The sequence below is a fragment of the Cyprinodon variegatus genome, unplaced genomic scaffold (assembly GCF_000732505.1).
Source record: "Cyprinodon variegatus isolate N-32 unplaced genomic scaffold, C_variegatus-1.0 Scaffold1375, whole genome shotgun sequence".
NCBI lineage: Eukaryota > Metazoa > Chordata > Actinopteri > Cyprinodontiformes > Cyprinodontidae > Cyprinodon > Cyprinodon variegatus.
In genome coordinates, this window is record NW_015151828.1 from 106,111 (window position 1) to 123,879 (window position 17,769).

Genomic DNA, 17,769 nt, shown 5'->3' on the forward strand with positions numbered 1-17,769 from the left:
CTTAAAGGCGGAAGTTTTAGTTCCGCTCATTCAGTTCTTAGAAACTGAGAACAGACCAGAAGTCGCTTCTTTCTCTCAACACTAAAAGCGGTTCCCTCAGATAAGGTGAGCAACCGAGTGCAATTAGAAAATGTTTATTTTAATATGAATTATTCTGTTAGTTTGTTTCATATTTTTTGTTGGTTTCCGTTAGACAGCTGCAGTTCAGAACTAACCGATTCAGTCCAAATTAAAATGTATTAGTAAAACTTTTAAATAGATAAAATATGTTTTTGAGCGAACATGGTGTTTTATTGTATCGTTATGATGTGTTTTATGGCACACCCTCTGAGCTTCAGTGCGGTCATGCACCTTCTCCAAATTAACACATGGGTGGACAGACTGATCCTTCACTGTTACACTCTGGGGTTTTGTTCACTATAGATAAATACGATTTATAAGCGAAATATCTTCTTTATATAGTATAGATATATTATATATATTATATAAGCAGTAGGTATAGTTCATGAAAATAGGAAAAGTAAATGTTCCATTTATGACCTTTATTATCCACACTTTATATCTCTTAGCAAAAAGTAGTTTATTTAAGTATACTAAAAGTGCACTAATGTCATACTTAAAATCAGGCAGTGCACTTAGAGTTTACTTATTCTAAACTATATTTCATATACTTAACAATAGTATAGTCAAATGTACTTGACTATACTATTGTTTACTTTATTGATCACTAAAGTATATTTTAGTAAACTTAAAAATGTCCCAATTTAGTTTTGAAGAAGTATTACTTTTTTGTAATACTCAAAGTACTCTGTTCGGTATACTTTCTAAACTTATACTTAAGTATTCTTAATAAAATTTACTTTAAGTATACTACTTTTTGCTAAGGGATAGTTTAAGTTAAATAAATGAGATTATAAATTAGGAATATGTGCTCATATATAAGTTATTTTAGCATTTTATTTGGATAAATAGAGACTCATTTTATCTTTAGTGAAAGTGTTCTGATAAGGGGCAGTAAAAATGGCCCCTTAGAGTCTGTATAGTTACCTAGCAGCAGTGTCTGCTTCTGAAACCTTGTGAAATGGGCGTTACATCTGAAACCTGAAGCTGGACAATCTCACACGCATTTCTCAGTAAAACTTGGAGACATTCTTTCTTTTGAATAAAACTTGAGGTAAACAAGGCTAGAAACAGCTTTTGGTGTGACGCACAAAGCTGAGGTCAGATAAGGAGAGGCTCAGCATTTAATTCAGGTGACGAGTTGGAATCCATAAGGAAAACAAAAACAAACCTTTTCAATATTGACCTTTGTTTTTATTTTATTTTTTTAATTTTATTTGGAAATTAACTGTACTGGCCTAAACTTAATTAGAAACTTGCAGTGCCTTGTAAAAGCTTTTATGTCGCTTGAACCTCAGGATGAATTTTATGTAAGAAACAAAAACAAAACCGTGCATAATTGTGGAGTAAGAGGAATACGTGGATCGTTTTATAACGTTTTTTACAAGTCGATCTCTTCAGGGTGTGATGCAGATGCATTCAGCCTCCTTATTTAACAATCTAGCAACAGTTGCTCTGGGTGTGCCCGTTCTCAGCTCAAAATCAGTCAGATTAGGTGTAGAGCTTTTCATGTCTTAACTCGGTTTCTCTGTTGAAACTGAACTTTGCCCAGGTTATCACATGAAGAAGCCTCCATTGTAGTAGTTCTTGTAGCATTAGCTGGATGTTTAGGATTGTCGTCCTGCAAATAGGTGACCCTTACCTCCATTGTTAAGTATATTCCCTTTCACAAATTTTCTTCTGACGAATATTATCCCCACACCATGATATGTCCAATTTCGTGTTGGTGCAATGGTTACACAAATGGTCGTGCAAAGGTCACACAAAAAAACAAATGTTTTTTTTTTAGAAATTGTTTTCTTTTGCTACTCTTACAAAGATATTAGATCTGTGTGACTTAGAATGGCCATAATTTTGCTTTTTGAAACAATTCAGATGAATGACATTGGCGCTTTCTTGTTGCCACATGACAGAAGGTGAATGTTTAATAGTTTTGCAAAGTGCCGTATTACTATTTGTAAGACTGTAACTGATTCGTACTTTTTTTTCTCCACACGGGATTTTAAACCCATACAACCCTGGAGGTGATCAAATAAGAAGATTCAGCAAAAATCCAAACTGCCCCTGTCAGCATCTTCTATTTACTTTGCAGTCAGTCTCTGCCTAAAAAGGATCTTTCAAAATATTTCTGTTCTCTGCCATGCCTTTCAGCTCTACAACATTTTTAAATATTTAAGGCAATATTTTAGGGAAGAAAGTGTTGAAATCCTTTGCAATGGTGCCAACACGATAGGAACTTGACAGATGAGGCCCAAAGGGGGTAATTTCTTTCAGACTTACAGATGTATTGATACGAGTGTTGCTGATGAATTGTGATGCACATATTGACTCTGTCTCATCTGTGGGAGAACACTGAGAGGTGTGTCTGCTCATGTCTACACATGATATCATTGACGACTGCAAAACAAGCAGGGGCATGGGCCTAATGTTTGTTCTCTCCTTATTAGGTAATGCTATTGATATATGTGCGTCTATCATGACTTGAGTCATTGTGAACCAAATTTCAACACTCATGAGTCGCTCTATTTCACCGGGAAATAAAAACACTGAAAACTATGCAAAACGGAGCAGTTCAGAGTCGTGTATTCCCTAAGGCAGGGGTTTTCAACATTTTCCAGGCCAAGAACACCCAAACGTATGGCAATATGGAGCGGGGACCCCCTAATTATATATATATTGTATGAAATTTTGTTATCTCAAACTGGTCCTATAGTCACTCTATTACAGATGGAGTAATGTAACGAAAATAATTTCTCCCTAGGATTATTAAAGTTTTTCTGATTCGGATTCCTGGTTGATGGGACAGGTGTGAATGAAACGGTGCCCAGCTTGAAAGAGCTCCTGTGTGTCACTGAATGTGAGCATTGATGACTGAAAGACATCTTCTTCCTCCATTTATCTGTTTACTACAGTGTGTTGAATTCATGGTAATGTGTAATAAAAAAAAAAAATCAATTAGGGGACAAAATTGCAGGGGGAGTATAAAAAAAAAAAAAAGTCTAATCAACCAAAACTTTCACGACCCCCATGATGTACCTCCATGGACCCCCTAGGGGTCGCGGACCCCCTGCTGAAGAACTCCGCCTTAAGGGTTTTGAAATTTGGACACTGTACATATCTGTCTACATTGTAGACTCACAGATTAAGCTTTGAAGAAAAAGGTTAAACAAGACCTTAAATGGGAAAGTTAGATGTCAATGTCTTAATCTAAGGCAAGCAGATAATAGCATTTCTAATGAATTTTTTAGGTGCCTGCTACATTGTTTTAAAAAATGAATAGAATCATTTATATGAGGGATAATCGCAGTTTCGATGAAGACTCCCCAGAGATATGGTTGCAATTGGTGTCAAGTTCCTGATCCGACTTTTTAATTTCCAATACGAAGCAGATATCGCAGCTTTGAGTGCTGACTAATACCAACATTGACCCAATACGATATCAGCACAAAATCACGCTTACTTTTATTACTCATGTTGTTGTGTAAAATATAAGAAAAGTTTTGATCAAGTGATTTTATTCAAACAGAAAATAATTCTCAACAAGAACAGATACGAGAACAACTCACGCATCCATCCATTTTCTTACACACTTGTCCCAAGTGGGGTCGCGAGGTGTGCTGGTGTCTATCTCCAGCTGTCTACGGGCGAGAGGTGGGGTACACCCTGGACAGGTCGCCACTCCATCGCAGGGCAACACAGAGACAAACAACCATTCACGCACACACACTCACACCTAAGGGGAAGCCAATTAACCTAGCAGTCAGGTTTTTGGACTGTGGGAGGAAGCCGGAGTACCCAGAGAGAACCCACGCATGCTCAGGGAGAACATGCAAACTCCATGCAGAAAGACCCGGGCTGGGAATCAAACCCAGAACCTTCTTGCTGCAAGGCACCAGTGCTACCCACTGTTCCACTGAGCAACCCAACTCACTCATTTATTATAAACCAATGACATAAACATGTGTGGAGTTTTTCCATCACCTTGTTAATATTGGAGATTTTAGACGTAATCAGATCTATTCTGATGTTAGTGTTTTGGCTGATATTAGACTGATAACCAATATCAAATTGGGTCGGTACATCTCTGGTAAATTGATGAGAGTGCTTAAATATAATATATTGTTTGTGTCAAAGTCATTTTCACTGCATTTCCTGTCGTCAGATAAATACTAAGAGGAAGGCCAAATCTCTGAACTCAGTTGTTCCATAATCTGAGATCTCCAAAACTGTTTTACTAAAAAATAATAATAATAAAAAATAAAAAAAAAACATAAGATTGTTGTCTTTGCTTATATTTGTTACAGTGTAAAAACTTATAACCACTAATCAAACCTGTACTGATTTATTCCACTCAATAAAATGAAAGAAATGAGAAAAAAAAATTCCTGTTTTCTTATTCACGTGGAGGGGCACTGTGCCTGCTGCTTTATACATTCTAAAGCTGTCACTGAAGATGGCCTCCAGCGCTATAATAATGCCTGTTTTAGTGATCAAACCAGGGTTAGTCCAAGGCTAACTTCTTTTCAATGCAATCACTTTAAAGCCAACTGCTTTATGAAACTTTCAGCCAGCAGATTTTTGGTTAACCTGCTTTATCTCATTCACAATTTGGTGGGTTTTTCCACCGTGATGATTTATAAGACTTTCTTAATATTTACTTTTTTCTCAATTCCCCTGTTGAACTTTTTTTTTTTATTATTAAACAGCAAAATCAAATACATAGCTTAAAACAAACTAAATCCTCTTTTATAGCCACCTACGTTAATCTGAATTTCTAGGGTGTCTAGATTTTCTTCTTGATTAATTTTGTTTGACTTTTTGCCTTGGTATTTTGCCAAGTTTCACTGATCTACCCACATTTGCCTTGGAGTGAATGTTGTAACCGCTTCCAAACCCATCCTCTATCTTTTTATTGAAGCTTTATCAGCCCGTGTAGAAGAGAAAGGAAAACAGTTGTTTACTTTTCCTGTTTTATTCAAAAGGCGTGTTTGGTGCCCTTCTGTAACCTGCCCTCATGTTTCTGACTTTACTTTGTTTCTCTTGTCTTTTCCACCGCTGCAGACATGGTGAAATATGCAGATAACAGCCTTATTTATGTCGTAATGGGAAAAAGTCCTTTTGTGGACAGTAAATAGATGGATTTTCTCAGGTGTTGAGCTTGTCTTTATCATAAGCATCTATTTGAAATGATTTCCTTTCCTTTTTCTCAACACTTTCACGTCTCCCCTCGTTATATCCCCTTATTACCCTTCAGGCTTGAATGGGAGATCGTGTGAAAACAACCCCTCCGATTTGCTATGCGTCTGGTACAACAGGACCAGGTGACGGGTTGCAGCAGGTGGTTCTTTGTCCCAGAGGCAGCCTGACTTGCAGCTTCAAAAAGACATTCCTTTATGATGACAAAACATTTTTTAAACATGAAATATTTAATGGGACAGAAAGGCATGTCCTCTTATAACCCAGTGCACAGATGCATGCTTACTGCATTACATGGGATACACTATGCAATTTCCTGATTTAAATGATTTTTTTTTTTAACCTTTTATCACAAGAAACAACTTTTTTTTCCCCGCTAACTTGTTAATAAAATACGAGAGATCCTATTTCATGTGTTGTAAACAAACTATAAAGCTTGCGTTGTTTGATGTTTGGTTTTGGTGTCAGCACGCACCCTTCCTGTATGGTCGGGGCAAAGGTGATATTTGCACATGACTGTTGGGTTTCTGTAGTTAACGGACACATTTTCTCTCACACACCTTAATCTTTAAGGAAAGATATCTTCTGCAAATCTGGTTTACCACTTTCCTCAGCTGTCACTCTAATAAATTTAACAATACATTAGTCCTTTGTCCTGCTTCCAGCAAAGAGCTTACAGCTTTAGTTTTTCAATGGAAAATGGAATGCAACAGACAGGGATTAAACAGGGAAATGTTATAGTGCATGAAATATTTTACTCTTGCATGAGTCTAAATGCCTTCTTGTGCTTTTAATTCTTAATTTGGACATTATTGATATATTTTTTACATGACAATTTACGTGCAGCCACTGAGGTTTCTTTGGTGTCACAGAAATTCTAGGAGAGCTTGTAGCTTGGAGCTTCCAGTAAAAGCTGTGTTCTATCAAGTCCCTCGCTGCCCTGGGTGTGTCTTGTCTTTACTCCTTTCTTGTGCAGGTCCAGCATCTGAAAGACATCTTGTCTCTTTTCACCTCTTGTGATTAACAAAAAAAAGGGGGGGGGGGGGGGGCTAGATATGAATGCATGCAAGTTATTTTTATGTTCTGTTGAACTTGTCTGTTGAGCTTTAAACCCTGAGGATGAATTAAGTAGAGCTTCTGCAAACGTTAACCTGAGAAGCATGAGATTCAAATTTGTTGACAGGCAAACCACCAGTTGGTAACTCAATAAAAAAAACAACAACTCTATTTTGACTTTTAGGAAGAAAGATATAACAAATGAAGCCGTGCATGGGACTCTGCAGACAAGTCTAGGAAGGTGGTCTGGTTAGATGCGACCAAGGAAACTTTTTGATATGTGTTTTAAATGCTGTATGGCAGAAATAAACTCTGCAAGGTGATCTGAGCACATTACACCCCTGTGGATTTTTGGGGTGGTAAGGGTTTAGAATGAGATCCAAGCTTGTTGATTTATTAGCTATGCCCAGTCAAAGTCCAGAAATAAATCCAACCATTAACCTGTGGGAGACACGTGAAAATGTGCTGCTTCTGTACTCTAAATCCAGTTTGACTGAGCTTAGTTTTAGAAAGTAGCGTTTGTTACGTTCATTGTTAAATTGTGAAAGTTAGCCAAGTTTTGGTTCAGGTTGGAATGAAATAAATGTCTATTTTATTTTCATTTGTAAATACATATGCCTTTTCATGCCTTTAGCTGACAGAGCAGACCACATTCAGCAGCAATGATACCAAAATTGGAAAAACAAATATGTAAAAATTTGCTTTTAAGAAACGAATAAAAATGTGTTTTGTCTGTGAATATGCTCTATCCATAACTCCTCAATTGGAAAAATGTATTTTCATCTAGTTTCATTTTGTAAAAAGTCTTCTTTAAGGAATCTTTTGCTTAAATCTGATTATTGATGGATTAATCGAAAAAATTATGTTTACATGAGATCATCCAATGAGTATATTTGGGGCTTAGAATTTAAACCCATTTTTGTAGGCCTATCCCTAATAAGTTTTTTTTGCTTCTAGGTGCATCATGAGCAGCAGCTACAGTGTTTCCCTGATCGGTCCAGCCCCGTGGGGCTTTAGGCTGCAAGGAGGAAAGGACTTCTGCTTGCCTCTTACCATCTCTCGGGTGAGGAGGACAAACACACACACACACACCCACCCCTACTTGTTCTGCCATCGTAGTGAGAACCATGTGTTGACTCCCATTGACTTCCATTGATTTCTTTTGCCATTTTCAACCCTTTCTATGCCCTAACTCTAAAACTAACCATAAACCTAACCCTTACCAATGCATACTGAACCCTAACCCTAACCAATTGACACCTTAGCCCTAGACCTAACCATTAGCAAAATAGCATGTGAGGACCGGCAAAATTGTCCTGACTTTGCAGCAACTGGTCCTCAATTTGATGGTGAAATTGGAAAAATGGTCCTCACTCTGAGGGAAAGGCAGGTACACACACACACACACACACACACACACAGCCACACTTGTGTTGCCGTCACCTCGTGACAGTCACCCCAAAGGAATCCAACCAATGCGCATTTTGCCATTTGCCTCCTCAGTGACAAAAGGACCATTTGCCTCCCGTTGGACACCAATTTCTAGATTTGGTCAGATCCTTTAACTGCTCATGGGCTATAGCTTTGGATTTTTACTCTCTGTCTTTCTGCCTATCATTGTCAAAATCCTGTTACATAACTAAATATTTGACATAATCAGTCCATTTGAAAAGTGAAGCACATATTTCATTGATGAAGCAAATGGGCGTTGATGACTGGTGTCATTCGAATGAGGGATAAGCGTCCTACCCTCTTCCTGGTATTTGCCCTGATTAAAGACACAGGAGACGTGATGTGTGCTGTGTGCTGTGGAAGCAGTTGAGTGTAACTCTAGAGAGCCACAGTGGTTCTGTAATAACTATTTGGGGACTTTCTGCCACATTAATTCAAAGTGGACTGACCAGAATCTTTCAAACTGTTCTGGCTTTTTGTTGGCATCTGCATATACACAGTACCATCATTTATGCTCATGGCTGCGGATGACATTTTATCCAGCATTGTGTTAGAGGATCTGCTAAAAAATTAGACGGAAACCTTTTGCGCAGTAGGAGTTTATACTAACAGTCCGATACAAGTAAAAGTTGGCATTTAGTTTTCAGCTAGTATGGGCTGTGCTTTGTGTACTTCTGCAGAATGAGAGGGGTGTTACTCAGGTCTTGCTGCTTCCTGTTATGAAACTCTAATCTGAGTGACTTGACCAAGGTCAGTTCCTCTGTTTATTTGTTGTTGGCAGGATCAGTTACGGAATGTCGACTATCATGTGTGCAAAGAAATTACGTCTCTCATTTGGTGATGTGTCCATCAGCATTTGGACGTCCACACTATTTAAAGTCCTGCTGCTGCGATAATGGTGGTATGCAGGACATAATGTTGTCAGTGGACCTCTTGTCACTGTGAAAGCAGCTGATGAATGAAGCACGTCCACATTCATGAGCTGATTGAATGGCAGAGTTCCTTCCATAGTACAAGTCAGAATAAAAAAGAAAACATAACAGTGGAATGTGTTAAATTTTCCAGACGCTACATCCACTCATCGGTAGTATTATTATGATAGTGTAGTAAACATTTTTTTTTTCAGAGTTGAGGTCAGAGACATTCCAGAAGCTCAGTATCAACCAGGTTTATCCGTTCCAATAAAAACAAAGGTTAGTTTTAGCTGGAGATAATGGTCCTGCTGAGACACACAGTTCTGGCCGCTTATAATTAAGTTGGTTCAGTTCTACTGAACAAGCTGGGAACTACCCAGGCTAAAAAACTGTTTTAAATAACAATCAGGTTTTGGACGGAGATAATAGTTCCAGGTTTCCAGCTGAAAAGCTCCCAAACACCCGCTAAAACTGGTTTAGGAATGAATGAAACCCCTTCTTTATTTCTCACAACCACTACCTTCTTGAAAATTTGTGGACTGCAATTAGAAACCAGTTTAATGTAGGTAAACAAGCAGTTTAATTGAACTATACCATTTTTACTAAAGTGTAGTGAAATATTCAGTGTGCAAAATCCCTGGACATGGTATCAAACAAAAATATTAAGCTTTGGTGAATATTATAATTTTAATGCCAATTGCAGTAAAACATTTAGCTTACTCTTTTTTCGATTTGTTTTTTCATATAATCTCCCCATCATGAGTCCTATAAAACAATACAAACTGAGTTTTGTCATCGACAGCTGGAGTCCATTAACATGGCCAAATATATGAAAAGATCAATATATTTGAAAAGACTATATCTAGTTAAAAAGACTATTCTACCAAACACTACATCTAATCTGTCTTTTGGGATTGTAACCATGCTTACAGTAGTTGAAGTGCTTAAGATGGTTGAAACAGAATTTATAAGATCTTTTAATATTAACATAATATAATATTTAATAATCTAAACGTTATTAAAGCAAATTTTTATAATATTTTATAGTGGTAAAAAAGTATTGATGCGCCATTAAATGTGGATAATTTTGAAACACAAAAACACTTTGATGAACATTTATCATGGAAACCTCACAGATTTCATAGATTATATGAAGCTTAAAATATCCCAAACTCATGTGGTTTTAAACAAAGTAAAGGAATCTCAAAATTAAAAGGTTTTTCTAAATTCCCAAATTTGATGCCTCAAGTATAAATTAGAATAAAAAAAAAAAAAAAAATGTATTTTTGAAACTCTTAATGCTCTCTCAGTCTGATGAGGATGATTGCTGACTGGACAGAAGCCCCAAATACAACTGCGACTGCAAATCCTACTCATTGACTACAAACATCTTGGCAAAGGAGGATAAATTCTTACTATAGCTCAACTGTCCAGAGATAAAAAGAAGGCAAGCTTGAATCTTATTTGGAGGTCAGGGCTCCACAAAGTGTATGAAGGGTGGGAAGGCTCTGAAGCTGCTTAAAGTCCGGTGTAATAATTTGTGTTAATGTCATCGGCTGGTTCTGGTCCATTATGTTTTCAGAAGTCAGCTGTCAGAGCAGCTATCTCCCACGACATAAAAAAAAAAAACAACTCATGCTTCTTTCTTCTGAAAAGCTTTATGGAGATGTTGATTTCATTTTCCAGCTGAAATTACCGACACACCAGGATGACTATGGTGAGCTAAGCCTGACTGGCAAACAAACTGGCCTGACCTGAACCCCACAGAGAACCTGTGGAGTATTGACACCAGCAGGATAGACAACAATGCAGAAGACCTGAAGGAAGTTACCTCCTTTCAAAGGAACCTGGACTTCAATTACACCCCAGCCTTCATTTTATGGCACATTTTCTGAGACTGAATTTAGGACTTGAATTATCTGTGCACAACACTCATCAAAATTACACATATAAAGGCTTGAAATATATTAGTCTACTGTATGTGTAATAGGTTTCTAAAACATGGCAGGAGTCTTACATTCAAAATGTGCGTCAAAAATAAAAAGGCCATTTTATGATTTCTAATCTTCCTAATGTTCTAAAACTATATGAATCATTCTGATAATTTTGTAGATTAGATAAGAATTACAGCTGTTTAATCATCCCACCATTAAGAAATTAAAGTCAAAGTTCATTATTTAAAAAGGAAAATTAATTTTTTTTACCAATGCTAAATATTAATAACTGTGGGACAGGAAATGTACGTTTAGATATATCTCAACTTCATGCAATGTGGCTCTGCTATAAGCACTGCAAGTTCATTGCATGATATCAGAATAAGACTTGATCATTTTTTAAATGTCTTGATATAACATGTGATTAATAGTTTAATGTTTTGTATTTATTTAATCTTTGGTCATAGTAAGCGCGTAGACTCTATTGGTCAGTGGTATTTTCAGTTACTTGGTGGGGGAAAAAAAATCAGATAACTTCATTTTCAGCAAGGTTTTATTGAAAATGTTGCCTCTTGCTTTGTTTAATGGTTTTAACCACTTCACAAACTCTTTACCTTCTTCATATTATGTTGAATTGCTCAGTAAATTTCACCATATAGGTTTTATGTTTAAAAGATTCCGAATGTACTACTTTCTGATTATCAGTAAAATTATACTGCCGCCTTCTGAATATGCGTATTACGTCGAATGAGTTGCGGTTTGAAGTAAATCCCTCATCACATCTAATTACCAGTTAGTGTTTTATTTCAAAAATCCTTGCGAAGTCTGAGTAAATAGCTCTGATTTCTTGTTTATAGTGAGGCTTTTTTAAACGATCCTGTCTGATTTGTTTATGATTCGGTGGTTGGTTTGTGTCCTGACTGTGTTGGATTATGATGTATAATTTAACCTCCATTTAGACATGGACAACATCATTGGAATCAATCCATTTTGTAGAGTAAGTAGACAAGACGTGTTTGGAAACATCTGCAAATAGTTTTCACTGCTGCTTTAATCCCTTAGATTGGTGAGGGAGAAAATTGTGTTGACCTCAAGCTTGTTTCAGGGTTCATCAGAAACCTGCCATGTTAGATGCACTCACCAGGTAAATGGAAAATACATCTGTTGACAACACATCTGAGCTTGTATTTATTCTCTGATGAATGGTGTTTCCATGGAGTAATGATGTAATAGCTATATTTTACATATGCCTACCACATGTAACTGAGCTAATGATTGGGGATAAAATATAAAGCTTGCTGCAGAATGACCTCAAACAATCATTGTGATTTCCTTTTAAAGGGATTTTCAGCTTTAGTGCTTAAAATATCATTTAATAACTGGAAAAATTGTATTATGCACTATATAACAGAGCATTTTCTGTTTGTAATGCTGTGGGGGCATGCTGTATGTATTTGATTAAGTACATAACATATGCAGGGTAAAATCGCATTTGACGTTTTAAGTGAAATATCTAACTTGTTTTAGTGATGGTAAGTGTTGAAACTGGGACCACCCAATGCCTTATGAATGCCTTTTGGGGCATGAATCCGATTGTGTGTGTGTGTGTGTGTTTCTGTTTGTTTTTCCTCCGACTCGTCCAGATCCTGTAGAATGAAGCTGCTGCTTCCCTTCAGAGATCTCTTTTTAACTGTTTTCCACTGTTGGAAAGCATGCTCTTCCTTGTCCTTTGGCCTCTTTCTCTTTATTTTCCTTTTATTTGCTGTTGTAAGTGGCTTGTCATATTTTCTGAAAACATGCAGGCTAATTTTAGGTCTGTATTTGCAGAAGGTCTCCTACCTCCATACGGGCTCTGTTTTTAGTCACTGTATTTTTTAATATGGGAAAGTTTGGTTCAACTCTGTATAAATAGGAACTAGTCTGTGCAGAGTATCCAGACCAGAGTAGGGGGTAAGTATATATATATATATATATATATATATATATATATATATATATATATATATAAATAATTTTTTTTTTCTTTTAAAGCAAACCCCTCCCTGAGATGTTATAGCTTTAAATTTGGACACTTTCCCCTTTTTGAAAGTGTTGTGAGTGTAATTTTGTTTGTAGCAGCGTTTTACTGCCTTCTTTGATCCGTCTTTAAACAGCCCCTTCACCCACCAGCCATTATTCTTCTCAGACATTTTTCTGAAACACTGTTAAGTCCAAGCAGCCGAGACGGTGGCCAAAACTGCAGTTTAATTTCCTCTCCGCAGACTCGACAGACCTCCATAAACCGCCATGAAATACTGAGGAAACTAACTTAAGGAAGCCTTTTGTACTAGAACTTTTCTCATACATAGTAAAAGAAATATAATTTATGCTTAAGGTAAGGGAAGTGTCTGTGTTTATTTGTCGTATTTCTGTCTTTCTTCTGCCTGGCAGTTTAACTATTGCTTCAGAAATCAAAAACGGTGTTTAAAAAGCTGCCACTGTGTTGGATATATCATTTCTTTCATTTAAGAAAGTTTTAGGACTCCAAACATAACTATCTTTTTTGGCTCTTTGACAATGCTGGCTGTCTGGTTTTAGCCATAAATGCTGGTGCAGAAACAAATAAAAGCGAGCTGTTAAAGGATAAAAACATACCCTGCATTTTAGGAAACCACAGAGACAAGTTGTGGTTTGTGCTGCTTAGCTGGGAAGCAGCTCGTACTTTCCTAAGCATCCATTGTGCACTCTGCAGGCTGCTGGGGATGCGTTCAGGATCCATATGGATTTACTAGAAGCTGTTCTCTGCAGTATCTGTTTGATCCCTGCATGATTGGTTTCTGTCTGTCTGGATCTTTTTTTGGGGGGGGTGCTTTTAGGTTTACTTATGCAATATGGCAGGGCTATAAAGAGTAGCTGAGCTGTCACTTGATTTAGATCATTCATACTTTTTAGAAAGATTCTTTAATCCGTTGCTGCAGATGATTTGTGACATGGGGAGAGCTTTGACTAAAACCTGCAATTTTTTGTGCCACCATTAAAATTATTATCAGGCATGTATAATTATGTGGTGCTTTATTGATTTAATGTCTTCTTTTTTCTCAAAAAGTCCAAAGAATGCCCCTTTGGATAAAGACCTGCTGTTTACATTGTGTTGTAACGCAGGATGCTGTTATCTCAAATCTCACTTCAAACCAGGCAGGATGGAGTTAGGGCCCAATCCTGGGTTTCCCTCAAACCTTTTCATATCTTCTGGCTCAGCAGGGTAAACCAGCTGGCTCTCTTCTGGACCTGTCTATGAGGAGTATTTAGTATTCAGTGCATGGTCGGGGCTTCACTGTGTGTTTTTGTTTGTGTTGTCATGGTAATTTGACTTAGAGCTCCTTTAAGGTTTTCCTGGCATCTCAGGTTTTGTAGCTGCCACAGTGATATAGTAACAGACTGAGGTCAAACCATGACAACTGCTTGTCTACCACTGTTCATGTCCTTAATTGGGATGTTTGGCTTTGAGAAGATGATCCTTTGGTATGCAGATGCCTCCACACTGTTGTGTTCTGCTTGCCACAAACAAGAGTATTAATACTGCAACTTTTGCATGATAGCTTGGTATTCATTTATGTTTTCAATTTAGTAAATGAAGACTTAAAGCAAATTGAACTTGTAGTTATCTACAGCCCCGTAGTCCTGAAGTGGAATTGATGTGGCAGACTTTATATTATCCTTGAGGGGGAGTTACTTTGCAGCAGTCAAACACTCTGCACAAATAAGCACTCACAAGAGAGAGAGGAAAAAACATTAATATCTATTTATTTTGGAAACGACACAGACACTATTGTAGTGGCTACCGACACGGAAGTGCTATGCTCGGTGTCATGTTTATGGAAGCTTGATTGTTTGTCTTAAAAAGCACAATTCCTAGGTTTTTATAATCTTTTATATATATTGGTTGAACCTATACCCTAATTCATATTTATATAGAATCTATATAGCATTGTTGGGATGTTCTTTTAGAAAAAGAAGCTCAGAAATATCCGTAAATCCACTGTCAAAGTGAGTACATAAGACTAAATCACATGCCATGCTTGTCTGTATGAACCCATAAATGTTCCTTTCTGTTTCCCAACTATTCTACATTTTACAAACTGTGTTTAATGAGTAGCTTTAGTGATGAAATGCATTAGTAGTGTGTCAAGTCATAGTAGATCTGAAACTTTATAGGTTTTTGTCTAAAATTTGGCATCAGAAGCCTCACACATGGACTGAGGTATTTAATCTGGCAGCATTGTGTCACAGAGAGCTGCCTTTCCTTGTTTGTGATGACAGGAGCGTTAAACCAAAGTCCTCTCCATATAAGGTCCTCCGTCTTACTCCATCCTGCTCAGACATGGCATGCGGCTCACTGGCCTTCCACCTCCCACCACAAGATACTTCCTGTAGCATGACTTCTCAGATGTGAGACAACTCCATTCCTTACTCCATGCTTTCGCTAAAGGCAGGAAGTTGCACACTGAGAACCAGGGGAGGTGATTAGTGTCCTCATGACAATGGGAGAGGCTGAAAGCAATGGCTAGTTAAACTGTCGAGAAAAGGTGTTGATGAAAGATGTTAAAGTGTATTATTTAGATTTAAATGTTTTCAAGTATGTTTAAAGAATCAGCTTTATGTTTAACTGAAACATTAATAGACTGCCAATTTGTCTTTAAACTTCCATTCATCAAGGATAATACTATGGTTGCTTGCTTTTTTAGGCAAAGGGGACACTTTTTTAACACAACAAAAATGTTTTTTTTTATGTTCTTTTTGGTTAAAATGTAACATAATTTCTGTTAGAGCTGTATAACATGTTAAATTCCCAGCTACTTGTCTGACTTATTGCCTTCACAGAACCACACTGAAAGAACCAGTCATTATTAATGACTGCAGAGCAGTAAATTTACCAGTATGGCGAAGAAAACCACGAAACAGTGGCCTCACTATGATGCAGGCGAAATCCCATTCGCTTCAACACAGCTGGACAGTTACCCTTATTAATTTAAAAAGCACAGCCATCACCCACTCCAGTAATTACATTATATTTTTACACAGCCATTACATGGTCTTTTCCATTTTATGTTGCGAAGATTTAAGTAATTCCAAGTTTTAATGGTGGACATGAAATTATAGGATCTGGTTAAACACTATGTGACAAAATACTTCTCTCTTTGGAGAACAGCAAATGTCAATTTTTATAACTTATCTGCTTTCTGTCACGAGTTTCTCCCGGACCTCGCTTGATTTATATTTATAGACTCCACATGCCAGAGATTCTTACTCAACATCTATTTGTTTTGTATCCACATGAGATCGACAGTGATTGAATGGGGGAAAGTTGGGATTTACAAAGTATGGTTTGTTCACTTCAGATTACAGTAAATCAAAATGTGCGCTTCAGAGAAGTTTCTTATTATGCTGCACAAAATTCCAGTTTCTCTAGTACCGATCTCTGAAACTGTGGGATTCAAAATAGCTGACATACTTTAAAGTCTGTTCTGAAAATAAAAAAGACATTTGAAAAGTTGAGGAGGAGGATAGAAAAAGTAAAACTATTTTAATGAATACATTTTATATGGATGAGTGTCAACTTCTTGACAAGACAAAAAGATGATAAAAGGAGGATTTTCTCTATGGAAACTATTTATGTAGGCCGTTGTGTGATCTCTGTGCTAGAATGGATGGATAAAGAGGATGAGTGAACTCAAAATGTAACCCTTACTCTCTATTTATTTGATTATTTATTCAACTTGAACATGAAGCTGTTTATAATCATCACAATCTACAAGCCTTTTCCACTTGTGAAAACAGAGGTTTTGAAAACGAGGATTGTGACGAATACTCTGAGAATGTTGGTTGCTTCATTAAAAGTAAACCAATATGATTCACTAAATGCTTGTAGGTACATCAGAATCTGTGTCACACGTTTAATTAGCAAGTGATTCACTTAAAGGAAGGAGTCTGTCCACACACTGGGCTTTTCAGAGCCCTATTATATCATGTGGCCTCATCATAGATGACCTACACTAGCGTTCCCCAACCTTTTTTGCGCCATGGACCAGTTATATGTCAGACAATATTTTCACGGACGGGTCTTTAAAGTGTGAGGGGGAAAAATACGATCAAATAAAATTATACGACCTGCATAAAATCAAATACAAACAGCATAAAAATAAAACTCACCACTGTTGAATTAGTGGGAGCCCTGAGCTTGTTTCTCCGAAACAAGCTGGTCCCATCTAGGCGTAATCGGAGACAATGACACACAAAGTGTGCTCCTGATGTCCAGTCTTTTTTCTTTTTGTGCGGCCCGGTACCAAATGACCAACGGACCGGTACTGGTCTGCGGCCCAGTGGTTGGGCACTGCTGACCTAGACCAGTGATTCCCGACCAGGGGTACTAGCAGTCCTAGTGGTTTGTCAATGCATTGCAGGGGGTACATGAAAACCTTTAATATTTTACTTTGCAGATAAAGAAATTAAATAAAATATGTCTGGGATGGGTTTTACTTTTTAAGGAGCCAAATGCAAAATAAACCAAGATTTTAGCAACCAAAAAGATTAAAAAAAAGAAAGTCATATTTAAATTTTCTATAAGACTAGAGCAGAGGTCACAGATTAGCGGACCGCGGTCCGGATCCAGACCCATCGGCTGGCTAATCCGGACCCAAATTGATTTAAAAAATTTATAAATTACTGCATGTTGTCCGATGACAGTGTCTAACTTCACCTGCGCCACTTCTCCTGTTAATATGGTAAAGCCCTCCAGAGTGCCGGGACCGGGCTACATGTGATACAAATTAGCCAATGAGCTGTGTCAGCAGGCAAACCTGTGGCAAACTGGGCCATGGGAAAGAAGGAGAAAAGCAGAGAAATTGTCGATTGCTGGAAGAACTACAGTGAACTGGCAACAGAAAAGTGAAATGGTGTGCTCAAAGATCACCCTGCACATTTTGAGTATGTTTGGCTCAACCTGCTGCTGTGAAGCAGCATTCCCCACCATGAACATAATCAAAAATAAATATTGATCCAGGCTTAAAGCTACAGTGTGTAATAATTACAGGGATATACAGTCAGAAATGTAATATATT

General features: G+C 37.4%; 1 protein-coding gene across 3 annotated transcripts in view; it reads left to right on the plus strand.

The window, feature by feature from the left end:
• Window positions 1-17,769, plus strand: part of LOC107103087 (PDZ and LIM domain protein 5-like) — a 45,821-nt gene continuing 28,052 nt past the window's right edge. For all 3 annotated transcript variants that reach the window (XM_015402607.1, XM_015402608.1, XM_015402606.1), the window contains exons 1-2: window positions 1-105; window positions 7,330-7,435. In XM_015402607.1, the coding sequence (XP_015258093.1) occupies window positions 7,337-7,435 (99 nt within the window). In that variant the 5' untranslated portion in view covers window positions 1-105; window positions 7,330-7,336. The remainder of the gene's footprint in view (window positions 106-7,329; window positions 7,436-17,769) is intronic.